The 17,586-nt window shown below is 41.8% G+C and overlaps 2 protein-coding genes across 2 annotated transcripts; both read left to right on the forward strand.

The window, feature by feature from the left end:
* Positions 1 to 1,231: 1,231 nt before the first annotated feature.
* On the forward strand, positions 1,232 to 2,795 carry LOC311117513 (uncharacterized protein; the record flags this gene model as incomplete). The annotated part of the gene is made up of 1 exon (XM_084192434.1): positions 1,232 to 2,795. A coding segment is annotated over one exon (1,556 nt), but the record flags the coding sequence as incomplete, so codon positions are not given.
* Positions 2,796 to 6,788: 3,993 nt separating this feature from the next.
* On the forward strand, positions 6,789 to 17,393 carry LOC311117514 (transmembrane protein adipocyte-associated 1 homolog). Its single transcript, XM_084192435.1, has 11 exons — positions 6,789 to 6,982; positions 7,678 to 7,864; positions 8,574 to 8,706; positions 8,813 to 8,899; positions 11,285 to 11,357; positions 12,428 to 12,507; positions 12,684 to 12,794; positions 13,238 to 13,298; positions 13,519 to 13,621; positions 14,761 to 14,841; positions 15,172 to 17,393. The coding sequence occupies exons 2-11, from the start codon at positions 7,692 to 7,694 to the stop codon at positions 15,446 to 15,448; spliced, it is 1,179 nt and encodes a 392-aa protein (XP_084048561.1). The 5' UTR covers positions 6,789 to 6,982; positions 7,678 to 7,691; the 3' UTR covers positions 15,449 to 17,393.
* Positions 17,394 to 17,586: the final 193 nt, after the last annotated feature.

The following is a 17,586-nucleotide window of genomic DNA, read 5'->3' on the forward strand; positions in this document are numbered from 1 at the left end:
GTTTCTGCTCTCTTGTCAACTCCGGATGGAATTGTCATGCCAAACATTAAGCATGACAAGGAGTGGCATGATAGCTAAACAGTCTGGTACCCAGGCTAATCGTGTGATCCCATTACAACGCCCCTTATATGCTAAACTCATATTGGACCTTGAGCCTGATAAGGGCCAACATAGTTTGTGAGAGATCTCTGACCTGTTGCCAAAGATTAGCTTAGTCACTCAGTCAACAATTGGGATATTTCTTTTAGATTTCCAAAACAAAAACATTTCTGACTTTCTTTATTAATTATGAACAAATATAGACTATACCTCACTCTCAGAAGAACTGCAGGACATGATTAGGGTAAGATTTGTTGCATTTCTAGACTAGTTCAAGTCAAATTAATAGAGTTGACACATGCACTCAATATAATTAGACCTACTCTACAAGAGGATGTAATAATATATACTGAACAAAAATATAAACGCAACATGCAACAATTTCAAAGATTTTACTGAGTTACAGTTCATAGAAGGAAATCAGCCAATTGAAATAAGTAAATTAGGCCCTAATCTATGGATTTCACATGACTGGGCAGGGGCGCAGCCATGGGTGGGCCTGGGAGGGCATAGGTCCACCCACTGGGGAGCCAGGCTCAGCCAATCAGAATTAGTTTTTCCCCACAAAAGGGCTTTATTACAGACAGGAATACTCCTCAGCAAAATGTCTGGATCTTTTATTTCAGCTCATGAAATATGGGACCAACACTTTATATGTTGCGTTTATATTTGTGTATAGATAGATGGTAGGTGTTTTGAGTTGTCTCTGTTAGATTAACCTGAAATTATTAAAGATGTACTGGGTAGGTTTCCTTTTATAATCCTGACGAATGTAACCACACATAAATCAGGTTTTGTCCCTCCGAACACCTACTCTGACATGGGATACACTCACACATTGAGGTCTCCTTCAGTTGTATTGAAATACATACTCTGAGTGTGCAAAACATTAAGAAGACCTTCATAATATTAAGTTGCACCCCTATATTCTCTGGTCAGTCTATGTCATGGAAAGAGCAGGTGTTCCTAATGTTTTGTACATTCAGTGTAAAACGTGATTAAAAATAAGAAATACCTATACACTACTAATTGCTTGCAAAGTTACTTGAATTTACTTTAATTTCTTTTGAGGTTACTCTCCTTCCATGTTTTGTTCTATTCTTTTTTGTTGCTTTTTTATTGTGCATTCTAGAGCCTGCCAACATGTCACTGTTTGAGACTGAAGGACCCTTGCTGCTGACCCTGAGCTGCCCTATCTGCCTGCAACTCCTCTCTGACCCCATGTCCCTGCCCTGCGGCCCCGTCTACTGCTCGGCCTGCCTTAGGAAGTACATGGACACTGACACGGCCAGCCACTTCTGCCCTGAGTGCCAGGTCGAGTTCCAGGTCTCCCAGGCCCTCGTGAAGAACTTCAACATGTGCAACATCATCGAGAGCTACAAAGCCAATACTGCAGGGAAGGTCAGTTCCGTCACAGATGGAGATGGTGGTGATTTCCACCAAGGGGTAGTGTCACCTAACCAGAGCAACGATGAGACGTCTGAGGGTCTATTAGATATAGAGCAACAGGAGCCACAACATACAGGGAAGGAGGCCTCTGAGACAGGCTTGGGAGATGTGGCTGCTGTGTCCCCTACTTTTCAGAAGGAAGAACTGCTGGTGGATGTCAAGACCGAGACGGCGATGATGGACAAGTCTAAACTCCTATTAGCATCTCAGGTAACGGAGCTGACGCTGAGGCTTCAGTTGGCTGAGGACCGACTGAGGAAGGAGGAGGAGAGGGAGGCCGAGGTCAGGACCGCCAACGCCCTGCTGAGAAGAAGGGCGGCCAAGCTGCTGGAGCAGATGACGGAGCTGACTCTCAAATATGTTAGTGGGATGACGGAGTTGATCGAGACGGAACTGCATCCCAGTGAGGAGAGCATAGGCGGCCGTGTGCGCCAAGCCTCTGAGCTCAGGGAGAAGTTGAGGGAGGCCCAGCTCCGAGCCAAATCGCTCCTGACCGAGCAAGACAGTGGGGTGTTCAGTGTCGGGTTTCAGGCGGAACAACTGCACATCATGGAGCTGATGGTCCAGAAGCCTCTAGAGGAGTTGGACAACAAGTCAAAAGTTAACCCGGACCGTGCTTGCGCTGAGCTGGAATGGAGGAGTGCGGAGTTGAGGGCGGGAGTCGGGGCAGCCCAGCGCTCTTTGTGCTACGTCCTCAACCCCTCAGAGGTGACCTTTGACCTAGACACGGCCCACCCCAGCCTGGTCCTGTCAGAGGACCTGAAGACGGTGACCTTCAGCGCCAAAAAGCAGCCCTACCCAGCACTGCCCACGAGGTTCAGTAGCTTCCTCCAGGTTCTGAGCACTCAGAGCTTCTGGGGAGGCGAGCATCGCTGGGAGGTGGAGCTGGATGGATCTTCTCCATGGATAATTGGATTGTGCTACAGCAAGGCAGTAGCACGCAGCGGGCTAACAAGCGCCCTGGAGAGCAGCCAGGGCTCCTGGTGCCTGATGTGGTTTGACAACCTGCTGAGAGCCTTCGAGCAGAGCCATGACGTCCCCCTGAAGAGAACCCTGTCAGTATGCAGACTGGAGATCACGTTAAGCTTTAAGACTCAGAGGCTGAGCTTCTATAACATCAGCCAATACAGTGGGAAGACTCACGTGTACACCTTTAAGGCGAACCTCACGGAGCCGGTGCATCTGGCCTATAGGATGATGTCAGGCCAACCGAAGGCACGCATAACAGTATGCTCTTGAACTGTCACTGGAACAAAAGAGAACCACATACAAGATTACATTGACTCTTGTTTTTATTTATCCTGTATTCATACCAAACTTTTGTGTTATTTACATGTAATTGTGTTTCAAGTGTTTGTGGATACAGAGGTGTTTTGGTCTGTGAATGACAGTAAAGAGAAAGAGTTCTTATTTACATTGAATGACACATGAACCCATTGTTCTTCAATGAATGTCTGTTTTTGTCATTAAAGAAACGGTTTGGGACAATAAATTGATGATACATCAAACCAATGACTGTATACAGTCGCTAGTGAAAGTCTACACAGCCCTTGCACAGTCTTCACATTTTGCTGCCATCAATTGAAATCTCCAAAGAGAATACATTCCCACCGATCTACACAACCAACTCCACATTTCGATAGTTAAAGACAAATTATAGAACATTTTCCAAATTAATAAAAATGTCTTGATTGTGTATGTCTTCACACCCCAGAGTTAATACTTGGTGGAAGCACCTTTGGCAGCCATTATAGCTTTGAATAAGATTCTACTAACTTTGTGTAACCTTCTGGTTCTTACTCCTAACCAAGGCAACCAATCAGCAGGCACAGACATGATGGTACTGGAGCTCATAGAATTATTTTATTCTGGGATGACAGACAATAACACACACAGTAATGTTAGATGACTTCTCTCGCACTCCATTCAGTCCATCAGCATGAAATAGTCTTATAGAATGAGCATATCATGTTCTGTTATAATATTCTTGTTTTAATCGTATAGTATTTTTCTCTTTTAGAATGCATCAAACACAAGCTCCATATACAATTATCAATTACAAATAGACAATAACAATTATAGAGAACGACAAATTATCTATTGACAATACATTCATTCACATACCTGGTCCATGAACGGGCCAGTCTCAGTCCTGACTTAAATCTGCTTGAAAATCAGAGACAAGGTTTGAATATTGCTGTCCATCAATGACTCCCGACCAAATGTACAGAGTTTGAGCAATTGACAAAAACAATGGGTATAAATTGCCCTAAGAGTTGCGCAAAGTTGGTTGAATCTTATTCAAAATGTTTTACACGGTTCTTCTACCAAGTTTTAACTCTGGCGTGTGAAGACATAGGCAATCAAGACATCTTCGTAAAAAAAAAATTGTTCTATAATTTTTCTTTGACTTTGGAAATGTGGAGTAGGTTGTTTATGTTGGTAGGAAAGACATTAATTTAATCAATTTTGTTATTACATTTTAAGGCAGCAAAATGTGAAGACTGTGCAAGGGGTGTGTAGACTTTCACAGTATATTGTTGGGTTCTATTTTTCTCATAATTGGATCTGTATGTGATGAATAACTTAGAAGGAATGCATTAATGATAAGCATAGGTTTGTACTATACTGATATAAATTGTTTCACATAACAGGCTGTGATTCATGTAAGGAACGTTAGGGGGTAGGTCAGATAAGACTTGTATTTCTTACAGATACGAACACTCTCTCTTTGTTGTCTGTGAAACTGTCCTTGAACGTAGGTACATAGAGTACAGATTGGAAGGGTGTCTTTTGGGTGCTGACTCTACAGGTTATTATGATAGCAACTTATGCCTGGGAACGGTGGAGCGCCAAGGGGTGGAGCGCCGATGGTTTGGGACCAACCCGTGCGCCAACGGATTGGCTGAGTAAAGTCTAAACCACACTCAGTCCTTTACTCTGATTGGCCAACAGAAGAGGTGGGAACTCTCTGTCAGAGTATTTGAGAAAGAACCTGTAAACAATGTTTTAGTTCTCTGAGTGCCAAGCGAGGTATTTCAGTGGACCCGTATATACGAACCTTCATACTTATCATACATACATTTTGCCCATAATAAATTAAGCTTGGATTGAAGATCTCTTGATTCTTATTCCAATCCCAGATTTGAATTACGCAATTTCTAACAATATGCTTGTTTAACATTGCAGGAGACTGCCGACTGACTGATCTACAAAGAATCTTGCATCATAAATAACTACTCATTATTATTTGTAGATCAGTCAGTCAGTCACAATTTATCCATGATACATTACGGTTTTGATCCTCTCGAACACAGTTTAGGAATGGACAAAGCCATCGATCACGTGACACCATTCATTCCTATATTATGACGAGATGCTTTTGTCTCTGCCCTAACAATGGGATTGGTTGTCCACAGAGTAGAACAGCGTGCTGTCAAGCTCCAGCCTAGTCCTCTCTTTGGATTGGTGGATACATTTCATTATTTGAATACTTTTTTTGAATATTCGATGAGGGGTGTTGACGTCAATCGCCTGTATTCAATGGAGAGTGAGATGCTGCTCTAGCCTCATGAATATGCACAGACATCTCTAATTTCAACAGGGACAACTCTGATATAAAGTGTTTTTTATTATTTATTATTATTATTTTCAAACAATACAAAACATACATATAAAAAAGACAACATACAGACATCAATAACACATGCATCACACATATAAGTACACTCGTAACAACCTAAGCATTACAAAACGTCTATTAGATCAAATAAGCCTCAGGTATGAAAATAGCAATTCATTTTTATCTTGACATATGCCACGTTCATGTGATAGTCTGAACTAGGAAACTCTGAAATGTCCAACTTACATTTACATTTACGTCATTTAGCAGACGCTCTTATCCAGAGCGACTTACAGGAGCAATTAGGGTTAAGTGCCTTGCTTAAGGGCACATAGACAGATTTTTCACCTAGTCAGTTTGGGGATTAGAACCAGCGACCTTTCGGTTACTGGCACAACGCTCTTACCCACTAAGCTACCTGCCGCACTTGCTAACTGGTTGAACATGGCTCTTGTATAACTACAACCAGTTAGCAAGTTGAACATTTCGCCATTTCCTAGTTCCGACTTGCACATGGACGCGGCCTAAATTATACACTTATTGACTGCAGACTGCAATTAGCAACTAAAGCATCCTTATAACTTCTTCTGTGTGCGATTTTAAAATAATCGGTTCAAGGACACACATCTGGTGTATTAGAAGCAATTATTGGTACCATGATTGTCTTTAAAAATATATATATATATATTACACGAAGATTGCCATTTTTCCGTTCACTATAATGGGGAATCCTGTTCTCAGCAAACGCCGGTCACGCTCCCCTGCTCAGACGTTGCATGCATCAACCAATGGTTGCGTGAGACATCATCGACTCGGACTGATAGATTGCTATAACATATGATGTGGTTAGCTGATACTTCAAATAACTGTCATTAAATACCTATTCAGGCGTTGTACAATCTGGCATGCGGCAGCAACGCCTGGGCAGAGGAAAGCGCCCAATGCCTGCTGTATGTGTCGGCCGTGAACAGTCATGGGGCAGGCATTCTCCCCTGTGTCAAACAGATACCAACCCAACCGATACCGCTGGGGCCCCTGGCATGGACTACAAGTGCTACAATGCAATACAGCAATAGTTAGGGATCGTCTTCAAAGATACATTACTGCCAACCTAAATTGTTTATCTGCATATAGCTGTAATAAGAATTGTAAAGTATCACATTTGACTGGTTACTGAGCATTAGTGATAGCTACTATTAATTGCTATATTTATTTGCAGAAGTATTTTTTCTAATACCAAATCCATTTAATTTTCACGTTTGTATATGACCATCCCTAACAGGACACTTCGATACAAAGTATTTTTCGTAGCAGGTTAGGATCATTTTGGCTAATCCGAACCCTTTTCCTAACCTTAACCTCAGTCTCCTAACCTGCTAGGAAAAACTCACTTCAGTATCTAAGTGCAGTGAAAAGAGTGGCCGTGTTCGAGAGCATCAAAACCGTGATGTATCATGAGTACATTTTGACTGACTGATCTACAAGTAATTTATGTCGTTATTTATGATGCAAGGTGATTTGTAGATCAGTCATTCGGCAGTCGCCTGCAATGTCTTATTAGCCCAGTGTTTCCCATCCCTAAACTGAAGCAGACGGATGTCATCATACCACCTGCTGCGCCTGCGCAAAGGTCGATGTCGAAATAAAAAAATCCGGTTTGTCAGGTGACTAGCTAGCTCGGATAAATGTTTAATTAAACAGTAGACAACAGTATGATAGGTTAGCTAGTTATGTTGCTTGCACCAAAATTATTGTCTGTGAAAAGAGCTGCAGAATATACACCTTGCCCTTGAATTCGAGACTACTGAAACGGTAACGTTAAGATCATTGTTAGCTAGCTAGAGAGCTAGCTAGCTAACTGTTAGCGATCTAGTTATGTTTGTTGTCAAGCTGGCGAATCGTTGCAATGCTGGCTTATTAACTACATCTCCCTGCCCTGACACGGCGATGTTTGTTTTGATATTCATCATGTGAGCCATCCAGCCATGTCACTTGCATACTATCGACTATCTATAACGTTATTACAGTTTGTTATTGCAGGTAGCTGTAAGCTAACGTTAGCTAGCTGGCCTGATTTTGTTGTACACAAGCTGCGTGACACTGTCACCGTTACGTAACGTTACATTTACCTGACGTGGAAATTTTTTGAACAGACAGATGCCGCGTTCAAAACAACTCGGGAAAAAAAAGAACCTCACCACAAAAAAAATCTATTTGAACGGTCATTCCGAGCTGAAGATCACCGACGTCATGGGTTGATCTCTTTTCTTTTTTTTTCCCGAGTTCCCATTTGTATTGAAGGTACCAAGTGCACAGACTAGAGCTGACATGGCAAGCATGATGTCGAATAATCCCCTGTATTTTCTCATATCTAGCTAACGTTAGCTCATAGTTACCAATGTTAGGGAATAAGCAAACAGCTTATTGAGCTGCAATAACAATTATGTATTGTTTACTTGGTATCACTTGTAACACCACATTACTGAAGTTATAACATTTGCTCCTAGGCCTCGAATGCATTATGCTTGACACCGTGACTGCAGTGGTGAGGTTTGCGCAATACAATAGCACCGTATTGCCAACCTATGTGGAGAACACATCAGTAATCCCAACCTGGCAACCAGAGTTTGAGGCCAACATCACCAAGCCTCACAGATGTCTGCAGGTCCTATATGAGGACATTGGCGAGTCAAGGTAAGCCAGATAGGACTGTGTTTGCTGTGCTTCCTTTGAACTTATTGCATTATCTCAATTCTACATTTTGAAACATTATGTCATTTGCATTGATGGAACTATTCAGTTCTGTGTTTAGTGTGGTTATGAAGACTGGTGTAGCGTAGGAAGAATAACACTTCCTCTTTTGAAATAATGGCCATATAGACTATACAGCAGGTGATGGGGGTTTGGATTGATCTAAAACAAGGTTTGAGTTTCATGTGTCTTCATAATCATTTGTCAATGTCTCTGGCATACCACCCTGCAGGCAAGCAGCATACCACTGCTAGCTTACCTCTGAAGCTAAGCAGGGTTGGTCCTGGTCAGTCCCTGGATGGGAGACCAGATGCTGCTGGAAGTGGTGTTGGAGGGCCAGTAGGAGGCACTCTTTCCTCTGTTCTAAAAATATATCTGAATGCCCCAGGGCAGTAATTGGGGACATTGCCCATTGCCCTGTGTCACTAAAGATCCCATGGCACTTATCGTAAGAGTAGGGGTGTTAACCCTGGTGTCCTGGCTAAATTCCCAGTATGTGCTTCATACCATCATCCCCAGTTTTCAATTGGCTCTTTCCTTTCACCTGTAACTATTCCCCAGGTTGTTGCTGTAAATGAGTATGTGTTCTCAGTCAACTTACCTGGTAAAATAAGGAAAAATAACATTTAAAAAAAACTCTCCCCCTCCTTAGAGTTCGGTTTTGGGACCTCATGCTCCTCATTCCCAATGTGACTTTCTTCATGTTCCTGATGTGGAAGCTGCCCTCAGCCAGGGCCAAGATCCGGCTCACCTCCAGCCCCATCTTCATCACCTTCTACATACTTGTAGGCAACCTCTTATATACAAGCTCTGGAAATAGGACCGCATAATAACAAAACCAGTGAGATCCTGCTTGCAACCTCTTTTAATGGATGTCTGACCTATGTCCAGGTGTTTGTGGTGGCAGCGGTGGGAATCACCCGTGCCATAGTGTCCATGACCGTCAGTGCTTCCAGTGCTGCCACCATCATTGACAAGGTAAGGCTACAATGGCAGTGCACAATTGGTGACACTCTGAACCACCTGTACTCAAGGCATTTACAGTGGCTTCTATCCCACTCTGTAGTGTGTTTATAGACTTGCTGTAATAATTCATAACAGCTCAAGGCTTCTTGCAACAGCCCTTGTAGATGCATAAAAGCTTTGGATTTGTAATGCACTACACAGATGGAAGTTAGCTTCCGTAAAAAGGGAAAATGTGTGCTCTGAGCGACTTGGGAATCTAGAAAAAGACATGAACCTAGGAAACTTCACAAGATTATTATCTCAAAAAAGAAAGAGGACCTGTCCGATTTATTCAACTATCAGGACAAACATCTGAGTGCTTCTCTTTCTTTTCTGAGATAGTCATCTTGTAAAGTGTCCTGGGGTTCTTCCCCCTGGTAGAGCATAAGACTCGTTTTCAGCATTCGTAAGAGCTCAAGACTCCTTATAACAGTATAAGCATGGAAGCATGTAAATAAAGGAATTCATTTACATACAGGTGGTTCTCAGAAAGTGTTTCCCTCAAAATGGCTGTAGTGGTGAGATAGTGTCAGTCATTGAGCTGTGCTGTATCAATTGAATTTGGAGCCATACACTGCTATAAATGGCTTCTTAGTTCACCCGGGAAACGATTGAGATTCACTCTATGTCTGCGTCCTAAACGGCATCCTATTCTATATATAGTGTACTACTTTTGGTCAGGGTCCATATGGCTCTGGTAAAAAGTACAAAACATTAACAACCCCTGCTCTTTCCATGACATAGCAAGGTGAAAGCTACAATCCCTTATTGATGTCACTTGTTAAATCCACTTCAATCAGTGTAGATGAAGGGGAGGAGATAGGTTAAAGAAGGATTTTTAAGCCTTGAGACAATTGAGACATGGATTGTGTATGTGTGCCATTCAGAGGGTGAATGGACAAGACAATTTTTTTTAAATACATTTGAATGGGGTATGGTAGTAGGTGCCAGGCGCACCGGTTTGTGTCAAGAACTGCAACGCTGCTGGATTTTTCACGCTCAGCATTCTCAATGTGTGGATCAAGAATGGTCCACCACCCAAAGGACATCCAGCCAACTTGACACAACTGTGGGAAGCATTGGAGTCAACATGAGCCAGCATCCCTGTGGAACGCATTCGACACCTTGTAGAGTCCATGCCCCAATGAATTGAGGCTGTTCTGAAGGCAAAAGGCGGGGGGGTGCAACTTAATATTATGAAGGTGTTCTTAATGTTTTGTCCACTGTGTATAGGGCAATGGTATTCAAACCTTTTCAGCGGGGACCCCATTTTTTCCACCAGAATTTATGGGAACTCCATTGACCCCACCCCATATCTAATGACACAACCTTAAAATTGTTACATTTTAGATTTTTACATCAGCAAATAACCTTCAATTTATTGCATTTTCATATCTTATCAAAATGAAAAGAAACCAATGAATTCATTTTACATTTATATATTTTTTTACATATTTGGCCACCCCACTGCAGTTCCCGTCGCGACCTCAACTTTGAATACCGCTGATATAGGTAATAGGGTGATGTTTGCGACGAATCCAATGACTTTCCATAGGGTGATGAAATTTCACTTCTGTTATAAAATACATTTTACCAAGACAGGCGGCAGGTAGCTTAGTGTTTAAGAGCGTTGTGCCAGTAACCGAAGGGTCGCTGGTTCTAATCCGAACCGACTAGGTGAAAAATCTGTCGATGTGCCCTTAAGCAAGGCACTTAATCCTAATTGCTCCTGTAAGTCGCTCTGCATAAGAGCGTCTGCTAAATGACTAAAATCTAAATGTAAATATGCGTTTTTGATTGGACACCCTATTTCCAAGGCTCTCCTTGTGTATGCCTTCAGGCATTCCTTAAATTCCAGACAGATGGACAAATCCCCCATGGTGTACATAGAGATCATGTTTGTGTATATTGCAGTTAAACATATCTAGGCGTACATAGAGTGTATATATAATATACTATAATAGTCATTAGCAATAGGGAGCATGAAGGACGAAGAAGTGCTGTGACTTGATTAGTGATAACATGAAGATATTTCAAGAGTGTGTCTCAACCCTCTAAAATGGCCTAGTCTCTGTCTCTTTTCCCTTCGTGTGCACAGATTTCAACAGACAGGATGGGATCCTCAGAAGGTCTGAATTTGGGTAGAGAAAGCTGATCTGAAAGCAGTGCTTCCAGCCTATTAATTAGTAAATGTTTGTGTTAGTTCTTTCATGTAAATTGATTGTTAATTGTGTAGCAGATTGTATCTGTTTCTTCTACAACAGACCCCAGATAAATGCAGATGAAGGAAAGGTGATTAGGAGAGGAGGCTTCTTGAGACTATTGAGGTTGACTCATTTCTTTATGTCTCTCCTTTAGGTGCTGTGGGAGATCACCCGCTTCTTTCTGCTGGCCATTGAGCTCAGTGTGATTATCCTGGGACTGGCTTTTGGTACGCCTTCTAATAACCACCGCAATACATTTAATTCATAAAACTATCTTTTTCAACGTTTAATTTTTCTGTATTTATTAATCTGTATTATTATTATTATTATTATTATTATAAAATGTTTTTACTGCTCTAGGTTTATTATTATTATTATTATTATTATTGCTTGGATAATCTTATCTACTATTGTGTATTGATTTAGTTGAATTCTTTATGCGGTGCACTGAACACCGGAATAATTATTACTGTGAATTATCACTGTGAATTGTCACTGTGAATCATTGTAATGTTTGTTTGTGTCAATTAATCCAGTAAGGGATGTGTTGCCAACTGGTGATTTGACACGAAAATAAAATGTCATTCATTCCAACTCAAAGTTCTATACAGTAGCCTGGTTCCAGATCTGTTTGTGCTTTCATTGTCAACTCCTTATTTGGCGTGACAATGAATGACAAGGAGTTGACATGATAGCAGAAACAGACTGGCATCCAGGCTAACTATACACATGAAATGAAAACAAAAGCTACAAAGTACATGCTGAATACAAAGTACAGTATGTTTATTAGGACAATATGGAGAAGTACATGACTAGTGTGTGTGTGTCAGGACAAGATAATAAAAACAGCACATTAGCAAAACAAATGTGCAGCGCAGTGAAAATGTAAATGATGTGCAAACTGCAAAACTAAAACTAGACATCTGCCTCTGGGCTAGTCTCACTTCTGTTTGTAAGACTGACACTTGTAATGACTTAGTCACCACTGATATGACTACAGTTGCGCACAGTCATATATAGTCATGCACTGTCTGTATACGCAGTAGTGAATATACAAGTTGTTTATAGTTATGGTATTCTTAGAGGGGGAGGAATTAGGCTAAGCTTGCTGTAGACTCAAACAGTATGAAGCTGACAGAGTGGCATTATTACTGCACTGCATATTCAAATGTTTTTTTTCTTCAGTTTATGGTAGTATCATAGTCAACATAACCTCTTGTTTACATTTTAGAAGTTTGGCCCACTTTTGCCCAAGGAAATGGAAGAATGCCCACTGACATGTTTCTTCTGTTGACAGGCCACCTGGAGAGCAAGTCCAGTATAAAGCGTGTGCTGGCGATCACTGCTGTACTGGCTCTGGGTTACTCCATCACACAGGTAAGACTGGAGACCACTCACAGGGCAGCCCCACACACTCACACGTACAACATCATAACAACTCAAACCTCCATAATAAGAGGCTGATAAAGATCAGTAAATTACGAGAAAAAAGATAGCTGGTTAATGGAACCCCTGTGTTGACCATTTGATGGTTCTTCCTCATCACCCCTCAGGGCACCCTGGAGATCCTGTACCCTGACAAGCACCTTTCTGCCGAGGACTTCAACATCTATGGCCACGGGGGACGCCACTTCTGGTTGGCCAGCTCCTGTTTCTTCTTCCTGGTGAGCGGCCAATGGTTACAGAGCAAATGCAGCGCTGTCAAAGTTAATTTTAGAATAATGTAATTGTATTAAATATGTAGTTATGCTGTCTGGACTTGTGCATATAACATGAATAAAGAGGTGTTTTCAATCACTTATGTTTTGAGAATTGTTAGAATTGGATATCTTTGTGCCATCCATTTGATCCTCTAATTTTGCCGTCTTGTTGTTTGTAATGCAAGAAAGCACCAATTTCACCAATGGGTTTCTGCATGCTAGCACATACCCATAGACTTCCAGTCATTGTGCTAATGCTAGTTAGCATTGGCTCGCGACCCTACCTGTAACTTCCTTCATACTGGACACAGAGACATCAAAATGGGGTCCACCAGTTTCTGACACTGGGGAAGTAGATTAAGGACCTCCCGAAGTACCCCTTTTAACACTGGTCCTTGTGCTTTCAGGTGTACTCTCTGATCGTCATCCTTCCCAAAACCCCGGTTAGGGAGAGGATATCCTTGCCATGTGAGTTATTGGGACATTTGTTCACCCAGAAAACTATCAACAGATGGCAGAGGGCTTTTTTCAGGGTCATTTTTCCTAATATACCAGCCCTAGAGTTCCACAGTGCTGTTTTTTAAATTCTCCCTGATGTTTATGATTAGCTGGAGAGTGGCCTTGTGTTAGCGGCAGTAGATGGCAGCAAAGTTGACTCACACCACTTCTTGGTCACCTACCTCCACAGCTAAGAAGAGTTTTTACGTGTACGCTGCCATCCTGTCACTGCTCAACCTGGTCCAGGGCCTGGGCAGCGCCCTGCTGTGTGCCGGCATCATAGAGGGGCTCTGGTGAGTGTCTGTACTCTGTGTGTAGAATAAAATATGAAAAACAGGTGATGGAGATTCAAGTAAATGTTCAGCTAAATGAAACGGAAGACTCTAAATCATCACACTGTGATCTATGATTTATCCTAATGAAGAAAAAGGGTTAAAAATGTTGTCTTATCAATCACACTTGGAGCATTGATCGCAGCACGTACTTTTCTTTTGACGTCTGTGTTTAAGTAATCAACTGTAGCCTAACTGCAAAGCAATGGATTTATCAAGGTTTTATCTGTATCTTCAAGGCTGACCTTTTTATTATGACAGTGTTACATAGACCTTATAGCTGAGGGTCCAAGTCCATTTTTTCCCCCAATCTAATATATATATTTTTATTCCTTCGGACATACTGTATCTTAAAGACCCAGTGCAGTCAAAAACGTAATTTTCCTGTGTTTTATATATAGTTCCACACTGAGGTTGGAATAATACTGTGATATTGTTAGATATTACTGCACTGTCGGAGCTAGAAGCACAAGCATTTAGCTACACCCGCAATAACATCTGCTAAACATGTGTATGTGACAAATAAGATTTGATTTGAAATTGTGAAAATTATGATAATGCCCTTTTTAGTGTAAGAGCTGTTTGAAAAGACCGCCTCAAATTTCCGCCTGTTTTGGTGGGAGGGAGTTTCGGCAAATTGGTTAATAGACCAATAAGAAAGAGTTCTAAACCTTTCTGCCAATAACAATTTTCAGTTTTCCACTCCCCAATCAGACCACTCCCAGACAGTCCTAGCAAAATTCTTGCTTGAGAAATTGATCTTTGCTAAGAAGCTATTTTTGTGTGTTTTTGATCATTTTAATTGAAAACAATCACAGTAAGGTACTTAATTGTAACCCAGAAATGATTTGATATTCAGATAGGAATGGTTGCATTGCACCTTTTTTAAATGAACTTTTCACTCAAAGCAGAGCAGCTTGTGTTTTAGTGTCCATGTTCTGATGTTTTCTGTGTAGCCTAATTTAAGCCTAGCAGCATTCTGGTGCTAGGCTATGGAGCTCTTTCAGTCACTGCTGATGCCTGGTGATGTTGTTTATCTGGGTCAGTGAGCTCCGTGTTAGTCTGATGTGGTTTATGTGTATCTGTGTGATTTGTAACAGCTGCGTGGACGTCACCACCTTCCTCTACTTCTCCGTGTTCGCCCCACTCATCTACATCACCTTCCTCAAAGGCTTCTTCGGGTACGTAAGTCAAAGGCCGAAAACTATGGCTGTCTGAAAATGTTACTAGATGTCAAATCCTTTTTCTCCTCAATTCCTCTCAAGGCTCATTGGAGGAGGAGGTCCAAGAGAGGGACCTTGGATTCTCTCCTCCAATGCGCTTTGAGATTAATTAAGGAAACGAGGACAGAAGACACAGGCAATATTCCCCAATGCATGATTCATGTTTGGTTGCATTTTACTGTTGCCTGATGATACCATCTCCTTTCTGTCTTTTCGGTCTCCCTTTCTTCCTCTCCCTCCTTGTCCCTCTTTTTCCCAACTCTCTTCCTCCTCTCCTCCCTCCTCTAGCTCGGAGCCCAAGATCCTCTTCTCCTACAAGTGCCAGGTGGACGAGCCGGACGACCAGACAGACGTCCATCTGCCCCCCACCTCGACCTCTGGTCTGGGCCGCAAGGAGCAGCTGGAGCAAGGCTCCTTCTACTCCAGCACCCAGATAGACGGCCTGACTGCCACCACCATGGGCTCCGGCATGGCTGCCTACCTGGATGACGTGGCCTCTGGTCCTTTCGGGGCGGGCAGCATCAACAGCATCGACAGCGACCGCTGGAGGGCCATCAACGCCTAAGGAAAAAGAGGAGATGAGAGGAAAGGGGAGGATATGGGATGTGTGCTAGTGCTAAGCTAGTAGGAGAGGTTAAGTGGAGAGTAGTGAGGTTGGAGTTTGCTATGGCTCTCTCTCCCCCTCTGGAGATACTGTAAAGAGGGCCCTCACTGAGGAAACTGCTCCCCCAATTCAGCTCCTGTTTATCCTCCATATCCTTCATTTTGGCTCTTGCTGCCTGCTCCATTCTGGCTCAAACATTACATTCTCCCCAATACCTGCAGGGAACTTCAGTCAAGTATTATCCCCCCCTGTAATTGAGTGCGTGGACATCAAAGCTAAGAAGAACATGTTCTATGTTAAGTGTAAAGGTAATGTCGTTACATTCCCATCGAAGGGTTACAGCTCAGTGAGGTAAAGTCCACTAACTGTGGCTTTGTGTTAGATTTGTGACTATTTGGTAACCGGCTCGTATTGAATCACCAATTCACAGTTTCTCGCTCCCTATAGGCCAGACCTGTCCTTATCACGCTAGGACCCTTCTCTAAATTGCATCATTCGTAATGTTTTATGTTTGAAATCAGTGCTTTTTTCCACTCTTTGATGTTTGAAAGGCTACAGTGTAACGTCATTACCCTCATTGTATTAATTGAGGAACTCTGGCTTGAGTCTGCAGGAGTTTGGAATGCCGTGTCAAAGACCATTAGCAGTGCAACTGGTATCCATGTGATTTGCTGCTGGGGCATGGAGAGAATCAAAATGGATGCTGAGTCGCACCCGTCATCTCTACCTATTTTATGTTATTATTTACTGTCTGTTTTATTTATTTTAGTGACCGCTCGGTTTTATGTCGATAGGTAGTTCCATCAGCGGATCAATCCTGGTATAAAAAATGCTTATAATGACTAAAGCAACATTTACCAACCACCAGTCAAATGAGAGATCGAGAAGGCAGGAATAGCACTTGTGGTTAGGCTATGTATTTTGCGGACATTTTTTTTTTCAAGAAATATTCATCCCCAGATGCATTGGATTCAACTGAAAAGAAACTGAGAAAAACAAAGGGCATTTTTTATGACTCAAATATGAACTAATATTGAAATGTGTTATTTTCAATATATGAAATTATTGAATTGACCACCTTATGGTGTTGCTCATGTGCTCTTTATAATCAAGCCCTGATTTCATCACAAAGAAAGAGCAACTTTTAAACACAGTCAATTTGATTGCTGATAATGCTCAACGCAAACTAAAGACCAATTTGCATGATGCACTACTTCCTTGCTACTTCCTTGCAGTAATCCTACTTTTATGTCTGCTGTGAACTTAGTAGCCCACAACACATGGTTTGCTGTGAAACCAATTCCGTTGGTGGCTGAAAACAATGTAATTCCAGTTTGTGTGAATTATTTTAGTTTTGTCACATATATTCATTCCCCCACCCCGAACAAGAATGGCCCCTTGGAATGGTAAAACATTGTCTTGTAAGTGTTGGAGTTGATCATCTGACATACAGCATCAGTATGTCATATAAAGACACATTTATTTTTTAATAAATGTAAGCCACCACAAAGCAAGTGGTATTTTATGAGTCTTCTGCCTTGCACGTACCAACACTTGCCCTGCATCAACAAAGGAAACCCTGTAACTTGTGCTCACACAGGCTTATATATCTAGAGAAATGTTGTATGGGTTGCATTTGAGGGGCAAAATTATTGATGATGATAAATTGAGTATAATATTTATAAGGTGTTGATGGGGTGTGGGGTTTCAAATGCAAGTGTTGTCAGGCTACATAAGATTTAATACAATATTTAATTGAAAGGACTTTGAAAAAGAGTAAGGATACTCAATGCCAGCAAGCTGTGAATAACTTGTAATTGTATTTAATAATGTATCATTGTAGAATATTCAACCCATATGTTGATGTGTTGAGCATTCCATGAGACGATTAAACCTGCTTCCTATACATGTATTTGCTTTGGACTATGTCTCCTCTTGGTGGGTTCTTGTGGTACTGCAAATGTAAACGTTTCGTCTAGTCACAATTTTTCGGGATGCATGGCACGCAGTGTTTCATGTGACTTGTATTGGCCAAAGCGTAGAATGTATGGCATTACATGTTTTGCCTAACCATAATATTTATTGTACAAACATAGGCC

Source organism: Coregonus lavaretus (genome assembly GCF_964263955.1).
Source record: "Coregonus lavaretus genome assembly, contig: HAP1_SCAFFOLD_3737, whole genome shotgun sequence".
Taxonomy (NCBI): domain Eukaryota; kingdom Metazoa; phylum Chordata; class Actinopteri; order Salmoniformes; family Salmonidae; genus Coregonus; species Coregonus lavaretus.

Coding starts and splice junctions, on each gene's coding strand:
- LOC311117514 (XM_084192435.1), top strand. CDS start 7,692: ATGCTTGACACCGTGACTGCAGTGGTGAGGTTTGCGCAATACAATAGC. Junction 8,707..8,812: donor TCATCACCTTCTACATACTT/GTAGGCAACCTC, acceptor ACCTATGTCCAG/GTGTTTGTGGTGGCAGCGGT. Junction 12,508..12,683: donor TGGGTTACTCCATCACACAG/GTAAGACTGGAG, acceptor ATCACCCCTCAG/GGCACCCTGGAGATCCTGTA.